Source organism: Mustela putorius, unplaced genomic scaffold (genome assembly GCF_011764305.1).
Source record: "Mustela putorius furo isolate JIRA1106 unplaced genomic scaffold, ASM1176430v1.1 tig00003913_pilon_pilon_pilon, whole genome shotgun sequence".
NCBI classification, from domain to species: Eukaryota; Metazoa; Chordata; class Mammalia; order Carnivora; family Mustelidae; genus Mustela; species Mustela putorius.
The window spans coordinates 8,919,119-8,935,793 of NW_025422060.1; the positions used below are offsets into that span (position 1 = coordinate 8,919,119).

At 55.1% G+C, this 16,675-nt stretch overlaps 1 protein-coding gene across 7 annotated transcripts in view; it reads right to left on the reverse strand.

Annotated features, from left to right (window-relative positions):
- The window catches only part of FRMD4A (FERM domain containing 4A), a 450,500-nt gene that overhangs the window by 14,709 nt on the left and 419,116 nt on the right, over nt 1-16,675 (reverse strand). For 5 of the 7 annotated variants that reach the window (XM_004774871.3, XM_004774870.3, XM_045069221.1 and 2 more), the window contains exons 17-22: nt 14,659-14,887; nt 12,265-12,321; nt 9,520-9,757; nt 8,574-8,741; nt 5,727-6,589; nt 3,556-3,652 (exon numbers count right to left, since the gene is read on the reverse strand). In XM_004774871.3, coding sequence (XP_004774928.1) covers nt 3,556-3,652; nt 5,727-6,589; nt 8,574-8,741; nt 9,520-9,757; nt 12,265-12,321; nt 14,659-14,887 — 1,652 coding nt within the window. Of the gene's footprint in view, nt 1-1,257; nt 1,330-3,555; nt 3,653-5,726; nt 6,590-8,573; nt 8,742-9,519; nt 9,758-12,264; nt 12,322-14,658; nt 14,888-16,675 lie in introns of all 7 variants that reach the window. The other 2 variants (XM_045069220.1, XM_004774868.3) reach the window with 1 other exon arrangement.

Below are 16,675 nucleotides of genomic sequence, written 5' to 3' on the forward strand. Positions count from 1 at the left end.
GAAGTCTCTACAACACTCACCCTCTACAACAAGATGAGGCTCTTTGCTGGTCATCAGACACCCCTGCCTGTTGCTGCATCTGTGTTTTTGCCCGTGGAACGCCGCCCCCCCCCAACCCACCCCAAGCCGCGGAAGCCAGATTCAAGAGCTACTGCCATAAGCCCGAGTCCTCCTGCTCCCCCTGGAATGCTCTGAAGTCTCGGGGTAGTTAATACCTACGTCCTGCTCTTCCTCCCTCTCCTCGCATGGCTCCTGTTAGAACTCCTGTTCTCAAGCATGGTTCCTGGGACACAGGGTTCTATTTTTGGCTGAAAAAAAAGCTTATAACTTTTTATCCACTATCCTTATCTTTTTTAGTCGACCCTTGAAATGCTATTTAGATCTCAGTGTCTTATCTAACAGTTGGAATTTGGGCCCTGGGAAGCAGAACCTGACCAGGAGGTACTGGTTTTCTGCCCACTACAGCAGGGTTTCGCGAATTTCAATGTGCATTTGGTTCACCCAGGGAGCTCATTAAAATGCAGATTCAGGGCAAAGGGTGGCTCAGTGGGTTAAAGCCTCTGCCTTTGGCTAAAATCATGATCCTAGGGTCCTAGGATAGAGCCCCCTATTGGGGGCTTCCTGCTCAGCAGGAAGCCTGCTTCTTCCTCTCTCCCTCTCTGCCTACTTGTGATCTCAGTCTGTCAAATAAATGAGTAAAATCTTAAAAAAAAAAATAAAAATAAAAATGCAGATTCAATTTCAGTATGCCCAGGAGTTCAGCTCTCCACCAAGCCCCCAGGTAATGCTGGTGGACCTCATTCTGGAAAGCAGGGCATTTGGCAGAGTCTGCATCTGTCCCTCAGGAATGCTGGACGAAATCATGGGTGATCTTCAGGTGCCCAGGTCAACTCAGGTCTGCTTTAGGTGCTTTGAAATGTCAACTCCAAGAAGCTCTTCTCTCCATGGACTAAACCATAGTCACTAAACCAATACATACACAGAGTCTGAAAAGGGCTAGAACATACTCTGAGGTCTTTTCTGGGAAGTAGCACGGGGGACTGTCTAACATCTGCTATAAAAACAGACATATACACAGAGCTCCATGGGTGTCCAGAAATAAGACATAACAATAACAGCTTCCACACCATTCACAAGTTTCCTTCTGGAAATTACGGTATGGGCAGGGGGGACGCATGCAGCACATGTGAGACCACAAACTCATGAGCAGCGAAGGGGAGAGGAGGGCTAGGAGAACCAAACATTCCCTTACGGTACCTCTATTCATCAGTGCTTTGGTGAGTTGGAGACTCAGACCCATCCATAATGGGTGAGTTTTCTGTTGCTTCTCTGAACAAAGGAAAGCAGAAGAAGGAAGAGAAGAGAGGTCATGTTAAAGAGAGGAACCGACACAGACATGATTAGTAGCTTATTAATACGTTGGCGAGATCGGCTGACTCCACACCCAGTGTTAGTGACAGACAACCCCAGCATGCAGAGCTTTCAGGCCCCTGGAGTGAGTCCGAGACCTCCTCAGTTCCGTGAGGAAGGCAGGCTTTGGCACTTTTTACCCATTTCCCATTTTCTGATCACAGCGCGGGGAGTAGTTACTGGTTGTTAATGATCATTCACCTCCACATGATAAAGGTTCACTTCAAGGACCCAGATTGTTTCCAGTGGGTTTCTGCTTGGTCCTGAGGCCTCAACCAGCTCTCTGCGGTGACACCCAGGTAGCAAGACCAGCACAAGCCACGTAGGCCTTTGGGGTTGTGTTCACCCACTTCCGGCCGGCTGTCAGTCAGTCACATTCAGATCAGGGCAGACCGGGCATGATCCAGAAAACATGGAGGAGCCAAACAGGCTAAAACCTGAAGTTCTTACTTGGGTGGAAGGGTTTGGCCCCGGGAGGTGCCATCCTGAGAGCAGACCTAACATTCTTGGAGTTTCTCTGGGTGCAACTCTGGGGCCCGAGGCCTTGCAGCAGCTGCCTGACCCCACAAGACGGAGCTGGCGTGCGGCTGGGATGCAAGGGAGGGTCATGATGATCTGGGACAAGGACAGAGCTGTGGCCCCAAAGGTACACCGAGACATGGGAGCGGTTGCAAGTTCCCTGCAGTTGGGACTGCGGGTTCTCCCACGGCAGACGGAGCGGGAGGCGGCAGGGGGCAGAGCTCAGGGCCGGGCAATCTCAAGCAAGCCTCAGAACCTTGTTCAAACACAACTGCCCGGTCCCACGCCTGAGTTTCTAATTTCGTAGTCATGGGTGGGCCCCAGAATCTGCCTTTCTCACAAGATCCCAGGCCACAGATGCTCAGGCTACTGGTCTGGGGACAACACTGCAAGAACCACCGGCCTGGCAGAAAAAGACAAGACCCCGGAGGTCAGGGAACACACACAGCATCATTCGGCCGTGTGACTCCGGGCAGGGCACGGCTTTTCTCTGACCCTCCTCTGTCAAACCCAGAGATCTGCGTGTTGCCCCCTCGAGGCCGCAGTTGGGGACATACAAACGCTTCCACCTTAGAAAAAGCTCCTGGCCTTTGAGTACGCAGCAAGCACTCAATAAGCATTAGCTCACCTTCCCTTCCGTCAAACACTAAGGCCCCAGAGAGCCAGGCCTTAAAACCACCACAGATAAGTGAACAGGAAAGGAAACAACATCTGCCAAGCACAGGAGCCAGAAATGCCGGCAGTGGAGCCGGTCACGGTCTCCCGATCCTGCTCCCGCACAGCTGCCAACCCTTCCCCCGGACGCTCCAGCAAACGGGGGCCTGACTAAAGCCAGACAAGGGATCCCTCGCTTCTTCACCCCACGGTCACCGACAGGACGTGACAGCCAGGTCGAGGCGACATCTGAGGAACAACAGAGGTGGCAGGGACCTCGAGGACAGCAGCTTCCGTGCGTCCTCGGAGCTTCGGGAGTCACGAGCTCTAACTGTCTGCGACGTCAGAGGCGCTCTGCCCACGCTGGAGCCCGAGAAGGAACGGAATGCTGCTTCATCTGGGTGGACCTTGTCTTACGGTTCTCAGGGTGCCTGTCCCCAGTGCCCGGTGTTTGTTACAAACAAGCAGCCGGCCAGGATGGAGACGGGCTCTGAGCCTCCTGCCCCTTTCCCTCAGAAGCATCCTGGTTCCTGGACGGAACACCCTGGGGAGCAAGTGAAGCCTGCACAGGGCCCAGTGCCTGATGCTCAGATCCTCTGCCTCTTGCCAGGCCCTGCAAGTCCACCTGAGACCATCTGAACACAAATACAAAGGCTGTGACCAAGAAGCGCAGTCTACCTTCGGGCACCGACCTTCCCCATGTTCCTGGGACCAGTGTCGAGAGGGAGCTGAGACTCCTAGCCTGTCTAAAGGAACAGCCATGGAAAGGAGCCAGGTCAGAGGGAACAGCATTCTCGCAGCTTCTTCGGGAAGGAAGAGGTTTCCCAGGAACACACCCTCACCATGTGTTTGCTGACAAACCCTTCGGTCACTAGGATCTTGTACTTGTTACTACATCCTTCCTCACTAACAAGCTGAGGATCATTCTAGAGCCTGGAAGAGGAGTCTGGAAAGTCTGAAAGGGGGACTCACCCAGTCTGCCAGGTCAGGATGTGGTGGGGACTGCTTGGGGGCGTCGCTCCAATTTCACTCGACGGTGTTGAGCTTCTCTGGCTTTGAGGTAAGGCAGCTGCAGAGAGGGGACCCAGAAGAGACAGGGCTCACACACAACTCAGGTGAACTTCCTTCCAGAAAACCCAGATATGACCCCGTAGAAGGGTCACGGTGGGGAGATGCCGACCCTCCCCCCACGTTTGACCAGTTCCATTTTCATCCTCAAACCATGCGGCTCCATTCCAGGTCCAGCTGACCTGGGGCTCCTAGGCTCCAGCTCCGCACTGGGAAGTGGCCACAGGAATGGCGACAGCCCCCACTATGGCAGGGAATCTGAAGCCCCAGGAAGAGCCCGTCTCTCTGGACACCAGGGAGAGAGGCCTCTGGGCATCCTCAGATGTGGCCCCATTGTTAAAACAGTGCTATGAACAGAGAACTTCCAGAAAGATGGCCAGCACTTGCTCCTTGTTTCAGGCCTATAACTGACCACTTGAGGACACGTCCAAGGGTGCAGGGCCTCTATAGGAAAGCTCATCCAAATTTGACTACTAGTGTATGGATACGGGTGGCATTTTTCTAGCTAGAAAAATTCATGTAAAGTAAATCCTCCTGGAACGCATCCTCTGCCTTCCTGGGAACGGAATCTTTCTCATCAGTAACCCTCAGAGACGCTGCTTTGAATTGTCACCTACCATACGCTCCTGGAGAGCTACCGAATCTCTGTCCAGGAAGCCAATCTACCAGGCAAGCGCTACCGTTTTGACAGAACAGAAACCACTGTTCCCATCAGCTGGCAGCTGCTAAGGCCATTCCAGAGGCTCGAGCTCTTTAAATGGTAAGATGTAATGTATTCATTTGTTCCTTCCCAAAATCCACCTGGAGAGTCCAAGGCACATTTCGCCGGGCTTCCGTAACAGATGAAGGAGGAACGTGGAGAGGGGCGAGGACCATGGTTCTCTCATGGCTGCCTGAATCACTCTATTCTCATCTCGGGAACTTGTCATTTGGTTGATGGGCCATAATGAATGAGTCAACGGGGACAGAAGGCAGGAGCTGTGAGCCCTGGTGTACCCAGGCTGGTGGCCCGTCCCTCCTCTTTGTCCCACTCATTCCAGGTCCCAAGAATCCCTTCCTGTTCCCCAAAGGTGAACCCCCTTTTCTGTCTTTCCCCCGATTACCTTCATCTAACGCCCGTCACAAGCCAGATCCTGACTTGGAGTTCCTTCTGTTGACTACTCACTCTCATTTTATTCTTCCATTTTTTAAAATCATTTTACTATGTCTCAACCTCCTCCCTTTTCTTTCCCTATGGTCAGTCTGAGCAGAGCCTCCTGGCCATGCCCCCACCTCCCTGCCCTGTGTGTGTGCTGAGAGCCCTGCCCCTCACTGCTGAGCACTGATGGCCACTGTCACACTGTTGTTTCCCAGGCAGGAGCTGGGAAGAGAAAGTAGCCTCTGAAGCCAGCAGTGATGGTGTTCACTCTGGCCCTGCCCAGTACTTAGTACAAGAATAGAAAGTAACTCTTAATCAGGTTAGGAAAGTTTTCAAGATGTAGTATCATCTTGATACTACAAAAATTCCTCCGGTCACATTCCTAACATCACGGAGAGGGGATCTCCAGAGCAGCTGGGGCTGAGCTCTGGCACTGGAGCCCACAGCTGTCCTCAGCCCCACCCAGGGGACACCCCCGAATCCCAGGGCCCTGGCGCCGAAGCCCAACACCAGGAGCCGTCTGGAAGGGGCCCCTCGGGTCTCCAACTAGTGTCTCTTCAACCAGGGTGAAGGTGCACCTTGCACTGGATAAAACCTGAGACCCTTCTGCACAGAGCTTCTCTGGATGTCCCTACAGGAAGTGGCTGGAGGGATGGTTTGCACTCCCACCTCCGAAGCCGAAGTGGGGGCCAGTTAGCCCAGCACTGCCCCCATGTTCCCCGAGATCTATGGCTCCTGCAAAACCCGGACTGGCATCGCAGGCGTGAAGGAGGGAGGCTCCCCTGGAAGGCCTCCAGTCTCATGGGTCTGACGCCAAGGTTTCTAGAACTCAGGATACTCTGAGCAGACCAGAAGCCCTGCAAACAAGCCGCTGGCTCCACCCACCCCCACCCCGCACGAGGACGAATGTGCCAGGTCGTGCCCCCCCCCACCTCACCTGACGTGGCCTTGCACATCTGGGGCATCCTGGTGACCCTGCTGTGCGCCACGAAGGTGCTCTGGGAGGAGGTGCTGTACTGGGAGCCGCTGTCCGAGGACGTGGAGCTGGTGTGCGACAGGCGGCTGTGCTCCTTGTGCGAGGCAGTGGAGCGCTGGTACCACTGGCGCAGCTCGTCCGACACGGCAGCGCGACCCGCGCCCTTGTCGTGGGCGCCCTCTCGGCCCAGCGACGGAGTCCGCAGGATCTGCGAGCGCGACGGCGTCAGGCGGCCCGCATCGCCCTCGTCACCGCCCCGCCAGCTCTCCCTGAAGAGGCCGCCCGCCGTGTACGAGTTGGAGGTCTTGAACTGCGCCTTGACGCTGTAGTGGCCCTCCTGGTCGCTCTCCAGGCTGCGCACCACCACGGGCGTGGCACTGCCCTCGATGTACAGCGGGTACTCCTTGATGCGGTACTGCGAGCTCGGCTGGCTCTGGCTGTGCAGGTAGACGCCGTGCGCGCCACCGCCGCGCGCCGCCAGGTTGGGCATGCTGCCCGAGTTCGCCGCGCCCAGCGCGCCCGCCGCCCGCTGTCGCTGCCGCTGCCGCGCGCGCGCCTTGGACGGCGAGTCCTCGGCCAGCGTGGAGTAGTTGGCGTTCATCTGCGCCGGGTAGTAGTGCTCCGAGCTCGAGTGGCTGGTGCAGGAGGAGCAGTCGTCCATGGGGTCGGAGCCGTTGCTGCTACGAGTCCGTGGGGTGTAGAAGTCGGGGCTCCCCGTGTCGTTCTCCGAGCCCAGGAGCTTGCCCTGGGACTCCAAGCTGGAGCTCCGGTGCCTAAAGTGCAGGGCGAGGCTGTGCAGCCGCGTGGGGCTGAGGTCCACCGACCTGCGAGGAGACGGTGCCTGGGTGGGTGGGTGGGGCCCGAGGGAGGGGGACGGAGAGCGGAGAGCGGGCTCTGCCATCCTCGGACCTGGGAAAGGGCAGAACGCCCACCCCGGAGCTGCCATCTAGCAGACAGAGGAGAAGCAGGGCCGCCCTGGGAGTCAGGGCTCTCCCTGTCATCGACAGGTGAACGCAGGGGCCAGAGGAGACAGCAGATCCCTGGAAGCCAGCCCGGCCTCGCGTGTGATGCCTGAGTCCCCGGGGGGCCTGAGACAGGAGCCAGCACCCACGGAAGGGTGTCCTCTGAAAAAATACGCCACTAGCCTGGCCTGTTTGTTTTCTTTTCTCTCTCTTTTTTTTTTTAATCGTGGAAAGGGCTTCCATAGATACAAAGAGAACCAAGAGAATCCCTATTTCTAGTATTATGTTCAATCATCTGAAACACCCACTTTTTGTAGATCAAACAAGAGTCCCACAGCAGGCTCTTCACAGGCTTCAACCAAATACTAGTATGAAACCAACAGAAATGGATTTCCGTTCCCCTGAAACTACGACGGAAGCCTGTGGGCACATGAGCACTTCGGAATGCCTGGTGCCAACATTTACCCTGCCACTACCTTGTCTACAGTGCCCGCTCTTCTTTTGGGCCCACACTCCAAGCACCCACCTCTGTTGCAGGGGTGGCCAATGCTAGGACACGTGTGAGACTCAGGGTGGCCCCACTGGCCAGGGAGAGGTGAGTTCCTGTTCTGTCACTCAGGGTAGAACCTGAAGTCCCCGGCAAGGGTCCCTCCGGGACTCGGTCCTCAGTTTCCTCTCTGGTCCCACCCTCTCTATCACCTGCTCTGGGCAAACTGGCCTCCTGGGAATGTGCCAAGTGCAGGCCTGCCTCTGGGGCTTTGGCCTTGCCATTCCCCGAGATGGCCTCAGAACTTGCTACCCCATCCATTCAGGTCTCTGCTCAAATGTCATCTTATTAAAGAGAACTTGCCTGCCTCTGATGCTTTCACTTAACAGAGACTCTCTTTCCATTGCGCAGACTCCTGCCCTGTTCCCTTTTCTTCCTTGTGCTTATCACCACTTGACATATATTTTTCTTTCTTGTGACTCCCCGGTGCTAAAATGTCACTCCAGTGAGGGCTGGAGTGTGGTCTGTTTTGTTAGTGCTCTAACCCCTATAGGGGTACCTGCTACATAAAGGCACCTGATAAATACTTGTTGCATGAAAGGATGAAGGAGATAATCTTGCCTGGACAGCTCAATCTTATCCTGTATAAATCCATCCTTCGTGTCACAGTCCTGGGCAATCAGGCTTTGATAAAATGGAATGGTGGCTTTGGTTCTGCCTCTTTTCAGAAAAAGGAAAGTGTGATTCACGTTTTCACTTCTGCCTGTCCTTTTTGCTCTACAATGAACTTACACCTTGCAGCACTGAGAAGTCCAGGAGAAACAGAGACATCAGCGGGAAGCTACGTGGAGACTACAGAATAAAGATTGCCCGCGTCAGTGCGAGGTTGGTGTGGGTCCAACATGCTTCCCTCTAAGCTGGCCAGCCTGGCCTGCCTCCACATTGACCAGCAAATGTCCCTCCATGGGGGCCTGGCGACTCTGTAGCGCAGCCAGCTCTTCCTTTCAGGGTTCTGAGTTCAAGCCCCACAGTTGGGGTAGATATTGCTTAAACAAATAAATTTTAAACAAATCTTAAAAAAAAGAAAGAAAAAAAGGGAAGCTCCATGCCCACTGGCTCTAGAAGCTTGGGGTTCTCCAGGCGACTCCTGGTGCCCACTGAACATAACTGGGATAAGAACAGGTCCTGTAGCTAACATGGGCTGGCCGCCACCTGCTCGGCTCTTCATCCTGCCTCGCTTTAACAGGAACCTCCCTCACTGGTTTGAGCCTGCCCCTAGTTTACCATTCTTTGGGCCAGTTTGGGGCCAGAGAGATCTGCTCTAGGGAGGAAAGTGGCCCCGAGGCCTGGTACACTCACCTCGTGGAATGAACATAGTGGGGACTCCGGACCCGGAGGTCCGGCGTGGACGGCATGCTGGACTGCGAGTTCCAGTGGGGGAGACTGCGGATGGGGCTGTTCTGCAGGGAGCTGCTGCCCCCGCCGGCTTCGGCACAGCTCCCCGTGCTGGGAAAGCGCTTGTGGCTGCTGCAAACCAGAGGACACCAGGCTGGTCACTGCCAAGACACAACTGGTCCTCTTCCCGGGGGCCACCTAGCTGCGGACATCAGCTCTGGTGTCGGGAAAGCTGGCCCAGGACCACCCCACCTCTCGCTCGGATTCCGATTGTGGTACTCAGCCATCACCCCAGAAGTGGGTGGGGGTCCCCATCCCTGATCCCCATGGTGGTATGAGACAAACACCCTCATCAGCCTTGTTCTGTGTCGTCCCTGCCCTCAACCAAGTTTCTGTTTTCCAGCCGACAAATATTTACCTGTCTGAACAGCCACTGGGAGCTTTAAAGGGCGTAATTAAAGGAAATGAGAAAAACAGAGAAACGGACCAAAAATGCCTTCCAATAACCCCTCTCTGCAATCTCAGCTGAGTAAGCTGATAACATACAGCTAAGACCACAGCTGTCCAGTTCCAGAATCCTGTTGGACGATGGTGCTGGATTCTGAGCCACTTTTGGGATTCCGAGTGGCATCTCACTTGCCATGCAGAGTAGTACCGCCCCAGACTTCCTCGTTACCTCCCGTGTCATGGCACCACCTTTCAGCCCTGTGAGAACATGCTGGCTAGACGTTTCCTTATGGGGACGGAGCTGCACCTCGACAGGGTCAGCAGCAGAGGGCGCTGTGAGCACAGCACTGCGGACCCGCCGTCTGGGAGGGAGGTCATCTCCGGGAGGGATGACTGACTGGTGGATGCGGTTTAGGACAGCCTTTGCTTTTTTTACCCCTGTGGCCTCCCAGACCCGGCTTACCTGGAATGGCCGTGGGAGGAGCGCTTCTTGACCTTCTCGTAAGGCTCATCCAAAGAGGACTCGCTCCACATTTTGGGTTTTATGGGGGACTTGTCATAGTCGTTGCGGTGATAGTGCATCTGCCGGAGTCCCTCCAGGGACTGGGGAGGGGGGGGCCTGTTGTGTGACGGTGGCCGAGGAGGGAGTCCCTTGTGAGGAGACTGTAAGGGGGACAGTGTGCTGGTGACCTGAGAGTCTTCTGCGCAGAGATGGAGAGAGACGAACTGAGCAAGGGTCCCTCCCGCCGACCCAGACAGACCCGCCACCCCCCCCCCCCACGTCCTCCCCTGCCCCGCAGACGGGGTGCGCTGGGTGAGAGCACCCCAGGCTTCCCCACTTGCCAAGACCAGTCCAAACAGAACAAACCACACTGACATTTCAAGCAGCACTGGGCAGGGAGAGGAGTTTGACTTCATGTTAGCTACAGACCGAGTGAAGCCCGAATTCCATAAAGACCCACCGCGAATGATGGCGTCCTGATTATATCGTCAAGTTGTTTCTCGGCAGACCCTAGGTGTCTATTTTGCTCTGGAGAAATTTTAGCTCTGTGAGGGTTCTCTTTTGTTCACGTCTACAACCTCAGTGCCTAGAGTGATGGCACCCAGCAATAAATACTTGATGTGTATTATGTGTATTCTGACGGCTCAGTAAATACTTGTTAGAAGAAATGACAGGTATGTATGTCGAGGGTCATGATCTTTTGGTGGCTCTGGGGTTCCCCCTCTCTGCTTTCCTCAGATCGCTATGGTCCTTTAATGTGTGCCTGGAGATTTCCCTCTCAGACCTGCCTTAGGTTCTTCTGGAAGGAGACGGGCTACAGATACTAACCAAATGGAAGACTATTCCCTGCCCTCAGGGGAGTCACGATCCTTTGCACCCGATGTGCTGAGGGGAAGTCAGCAGTGGACGGGCAGAGAGGAGGAAGGGAAGAGCCCAGGGCCACAGCCAGCTGGGACGGTGGCTGGTGAGGAGGAGGGAGACAGTGGGGAGCTCCTGTCAGGGGCCAGGGCAGCTGACCTGCTGTGCCCCCCGAGATGACCCGGGTGCCCCAGCGGACAGGGGACCTTGGTTCTGACTAAGGAATGGGAATTTGCAACTTTGCAAGCATGAATGTGTCAGAATGAAAATCATGTTTGAGAGCCGGTCAGCTAGCAGGGTTCAGAGCAGGCAAGGCAGGGAGAGGGATGAGGCAATGAGGCAGGGGTGAGGGAGAGGGAGATAGCCAGCGTGGAGAATGGTGGGGGTGTGAGGGAGCAGCGGTGAGCAGAGGGAGGGAGGAAGAATTCAGGGTTCACTGTGATGGCAGAGGGGGGAGTGTGAAGGGAAAAAAATCCACAGAAGCAAACCTCAGGAACTCCAACCACCTTCCACTTGGCTCCATCCACCACCCACCAGTGTTCTTAATCATAGCCTAATTCTCCATCCCCGATCTGGGACTCTATTACGTACCCTCTCCTTAAATCAGTAAAGGCAAGAGCCCCTAGAAGGGGCAAGCCTGCAGTGGGAGTGGGGGTCCAGGTGAGGCAGTAATGCCCTCAGGGGGCCTGGGGGTCTGGAGACTAATCGCCCATGGGGCATCCACATTAGCTCACAACAGGCAGGTCCCCCAACTCTTCTCTTACCGTGGAATCTCACTAAATGGTCCGTGCTCCCTCCTCTGGAGAGACTGCAGCCCAGAGGCCAGAACCAGGGCTGGATCTCCCACATGCAAAACGCTTCTCCCTGCTCCCCTGCAACCTGGCCTCATCCCCGCCCGTGTAACGATGCTGACAATAAAAATACTATGACCTGATCACTAACAGCAAGGCCAAGATCACCGGGAAAATAACCTGCCAGCCTCTCCCCCCATCAGTGGCACTATTACCAGCCTCGCAGTGATCACCACGACTCTGCACTGGGCAGATCGTTTTATATTTTCTGTGTGAACAGCTTCTTAGCACTGCCCACAGGTGGTTTCCCTCAAGGGCAAAACAAATTAAGTGCCACTTAATCTATTTCCATATCATTTAAGTCCTGGCCAAGGGTTGGTTTAAACCCACAGGAACATTCTCAAAGATGGTCCCGTGCCTGGAATTCTTTCTTCCCCCACATGTGGTGGAGGTGAGCTCGCGGGCTGGGGTACGGGGGATCAGTTCTGTTTTTCTAAGAATTTCCCAAGAAAATATCCTGATAACCGCTGGGCTTTCAGAGGTCAATGGAAAAGAGCAAGATAGTTTCAAGGCCTGACTAGCAATCTAAAGGGACATCATCTCTTCCAACTTCACTATTTCTCAGGACGATGTGGAGGGCTGCTTTGCTTCCTGCCAACCCCGGGCTTTTCTAGTAGGTTTCCATCTTTGACTTGTGATCCAGCCAAAGTCCATGTCGTTCCTCCAGAAATGATGAAAAATCAAAAGGCAGCTGCACGCGGTGTTTAGTTACAAATGTGGTGTTGGCAACCACAACCCAGAACACCGTTCATGGTCTGTCACCTTATCCACTACCTCAGGGCCACCGAAGATACTCCAATTCCAACAGACATGAGTGGACGTTGCGCCCACCTGCTCCCAACCGCACACGTGAGCGCGGGGGATGAGGGACTCACGGAGCACCCGGCTGCCACCCGGGCCTGGCTCTTGCCTTTCCACCCAGCTGTGCCCGGAGACACGCAGCCCAATGCCTGTTTACTCTGGGCCCGAGTTCTGAAGCAGGAAACGGACAACCTACCGTCCTCTAGCACAAGGGCGTCTGAGAGGGAACTGTCTTCACTGGCAATATTTCCATCTGAGAAGATAAAAGGCAAAAGTCTATGAGTTTCACACATTCCCCCAGACAGAGCCCTCTCTGTAAAAATCGTGAGTTTAGAACCATCATGTCCTCTTTCTGATCAGAAGGATCGCCTGAAACACAATAAAAGTGCTGGCTGGCATTTCTTTGGACAGTCCCTGGGGTGGGTCATTCCCTACTCCTGACGCTACACTGTGCCCCAGTGTCTCTGTCTGTCTGTCTGCGCTCTTGCTTCCCTGGGACTGGCAGTGCTGAGTAGCTTAATAACCAAGATAAAGGCCGCCTGGGCCTGGTTAAGCTGCGTCACTGTCCCGGCCCAATCTCAGGGCGTGTTCCAACTGGACCAAAGAAAGAAAACTGCTCTTTATTCTACACACGCCAAACTAGGGTGAGGAACTTGGCTTTGCTCTTATGGCCATAAATGTCTTCTCCATAAACCTCTTAAGTCATTAGTAGTGAAAACAAGCTGCTAAATACAGCTTCTCTCTCTCCAAGGCTTATTTTTATGGATACTAGTTAACCATGAAGACGCGCCCAAGAGGGAGCCAAATAATCCTTCCTCTCTAACATCTGGGGAAACTGAGGGCCACCTAGGGAGGAGTGGTTTGTCTGCAGTAGCTCTGCTCTCTTGGAAAAAGGAGCCAGAAGTCTCAGGTCTGAAAGTTCCAAGTTTAGGGTTTTAGCTCTTGAAATAAAACACCAGGCTAAGGAACTACAGAGCACTACAATTATTCCTCTAATTCGAGTGCAGCAGAAACCGTATTTAAAGGATGCAGCAAAATAAAGAAGATATATTCTTGAACAGTTAAGGAAAAAAAAAAAAAAGGCTGCAAACCTGGGTGGGACCCGGCGCCAGGGGGGACAGGCACAGATCTGAACACAGACTCTGGTGGCAGGGCTCACAGAACAGACTTCGCCGGGCGGGCTGGGGAAGTTGGTTCTTCCGTGGCCGGCCAGGGACAGGACCCCCGACCCCAAACTCAGCTCAGGTGACCATGCTGGGTGCTCCCACAGAGCTGCGACTCCCCGAGGGCCTTTGAGGGCCACAATGAGTCCCCAAAGAGGCATCACACAGACCAGGGCTGGCTGCTGCTGTGTTCAGAAGTGGGTGACGAACGGACAAAGTCTTGGCCAGGGACAACGGGGCAGGATGGGGAAAGACAGTTACTCCAAATTTCCTAGAGGGAAAGGATTTTTTTATGGCCTCTCTCTGGTTTTCCTCAACTAGGAAGTCACTTTATTGGTGTTACTTGGTGGACTGTGAGCAACTAGGGGACAGAGAACCTTGACTTTGGTGCCTTGGGAGTTTGCAGTACAGCGTGGCTTCCCTAGTAAGCCCACATTTTAAGGTTGCCCAATTATATTTCATGAATTAGATATTATTATTACATATATATGTAATATATATAATTGTGGTAAAACATACATAACATAAAATTTACCATTTTGACCGCCGTGAGCCGCACAGTTCAGGGGCATTAAGCATATCTGCATTCTTGTGAAACCAGCACCGCCATCGTCTCCTGAACTTCTTCATTTTTCCAAACAAAACTCATACCCATCAAATTCTGACTCCCCGCTCCTCCTCCCCCAGCCCCTCGAACCTCTGTTCTACTTTTGGTCTTCCTAGAGCCAAAGTGTTTTCAACGTGTCAACTATGAAAGGACACTTGACATGTACGGAGTCCACTAAACACGGAAAAAGAGGTCTGTAACCGCTGGGGGACTTGGCGGTGTTGGTGGATTCAGGGCTATTTCTTGCTAGTGTTTACCACATAGAATCACCCAGATTCCTAACCCCTGCTGACCTGAGCTTGGGGGGCTAGAGAGTCAGAGAGGAGCAGCCGCAGCCTCCCCGGCTTTGGCTCCAGGTCAGGGGCCCTTGGAGTGGCTCTGAGGACAGAGGCTCAGTGGGGGTGCCGGCTTGCCGCGTGCCCCAGCCATCCAGATGTGGGTAAGGCGTTCGGGTCCCTGAGGAGGTCAGAGCCTGGGCAACTCCAGCGAGGCTGAACCAGCTGGGTGAGCTCAGCCCGGCTCCTGGTGAGGGCGGGGGAGAGTGTGCGGCCCAGGGCTGCGGGCTCTTCCACGGGGCACTAAGGAGTGATCAGGACACTCTGACCGTGCACTCCCCCTCCTCTGTGGCCCCGACCTCCCTTTGTTGCTCTCATTTGGTATCGGGCCTTGGCTAGCTTCGCTTTACGGATTTAAAAAAAAAAAAAAAAGCTAAGGCCCAGGGTGGTTCAATGGCTCGCTCAGATCCCACAGGCAGCCAGCTCTGGCCCCGCTCCCGGGGCTGGGTCCCGATGCCCCAGTGGGGAGCGGGCTTAGCACGGACCTGCGATGATTAGAGAAGCTCTCTGCGTGGGCTTCTTCCCGGACTTGATGCGGTTCTCGTTGATGGCATTTTCAATCTCCTGCAGCTTCTTCAGTGCATTCAGGTAAGAGGTTTTCCTTTGTTTCTTCAGTTTTTTGCTGACATTGGGGTCACTGGCGAGGCGGCGGGCAGCCTCCGTAATCTGGGACTGAATGGCAAACTCTCGTTCCAGGCGTTCCAGCTCGGCTTCCTGTGGGAGGGAGAGGAGGCTGCTGACACTTTGAGGGACACGACTCAGGGAGCAGCTGAGGGAGGCACTGTCCTCCTGGGCCCTGCCCCAAGGCCAGCGCGCCCTACTCTTAGGGAGACTCTCCTACCAGGAAACCAGCACTCCCAGGTCCCAGCCCCAACCTTGCTGACCCCGCAGTGGCCCTTCCCTAAAATCTCCGGCAGCCAGGCCCTGGCACTCCCACTTTCGGGACCCTTGGCCCCTGTTACATTCAGGAGACGAGTGCTGGTCACTACATGGGCAGCACCGGCGAGAAGCAGAGCTTTCCCGCAGCAGGCGGAGGCATGGGCTCACTCGGCTTCATCTCTCTGGTCTCCACAGCAAGGGTCACGAAGACCAGACCCTCGGGGAAATCAGAGCCTGTCTGGGTGGCGTCTCCCTGCCACCTTGGACGGGGAGGCACCACTGCTTCCAGAGCAGGCTTCCATGGGTTTGCCAGCAGGGGGCTCACATGGGCCCTCTGTCTCTCATATTTTGAGCCCCTCATGGTGGGATGTACCCCACTCCGCAGATCTCTTTTGGAAGCCCATTCTCCAACGTCCAGCGGTCCTCACACCTGCCCGGTGGCAGCAGTGCTGGGCTGTGAGGCGCGACAGGAGAGCAGAGGAGCTGGGGTCCCACTCCTGGGACTGAACGCCCCAGGGCATTCTCTGATCTCCCCTCCGTCATCTCCCTGCGGCTGCCACCCCTGACTTTGGCCAGAAGAAGCAAATGAGTGAATATATCCTCAAACAGTTTCGGCCCCAGGAGAAATGAGGCTGCGGCTGCCAGGACTGGGCAGATGGACGGGGATGGCCTGCAGGTGGCCCGCCTCTCTGCAAACATCTGACAGGAAGGGACCAACCCACCAACCCACTGCGAGGGACCCATCCCCGTGTTTATGGGGATGGACAGACCTTCTTGGTTAATGCCGCATAACAAAGCTTGCCTCCCAGCAGCCCATGCCAGCCCCGGAGCTGGCAGGGAGCACAACACACTTAGTGGGATTCCCTTCTGTTTGAGCACCTTGAGCCTGAGGGAGCGGGGACTCGGAGGGAGGGGAAGCACAGGGAGGACACAGAACTGCTTCGGAGACGATCAGCTCCTTCCAGGTCCTTCCAGTGCTGGCTGCACTGGCTCTCTGGAGAGAGAGGAACGTGGGGATGGATGCCTGCCCGGAGTCTTGAAACAAACAAGTCACCAAGGACAAAGGCTGGTCTGTGAGGCTTCACTGCTAGAAGCAGCTGTCCCCGGGCGGTGAGGAGAGCTCTGGCTCTGGGGCCCAACCCGGCGTGGGAGCCCAGGATGCGTTCGCATTCCCGGAGCGGACAGGCACACGGCCACCGGCCCCGGGTGTCCAGATGGCTGCCTGCGGTGTGGACGGGGAAGTCAAGTGTGTTCCCAGGAGAAACAGAGGCAGCAACAGAGCTGAGGGTGGGGAGCCCTTCCTTCCTAGAGGGCTCTTCCTGCATGGGCTCCTGCCGGCTCGGGGGTACTTCCTGTCACTAACTCCGGACCAATACACGCAGGGACAGGTAAGGATGACAGGTGCACAAGGACCTCTTAGGGAAGGAAAGGCCTCGCTTACTGGCGTGTGGGAAGGAGCTGCTGGTGGGAAGGCACTCAGGGCTGTGGGTTCTTGCTAAGGTGGGGTCTGCTCTTCAAAGTTTAGTCCAGCTGTCTGTCCAGCATAAGAGTGGAAGTTGCCCTGGCAATCCCGGTGACAGAGGATTTGAGAAGTACTTGACCTGATGGTCTTCTAAATCCCAC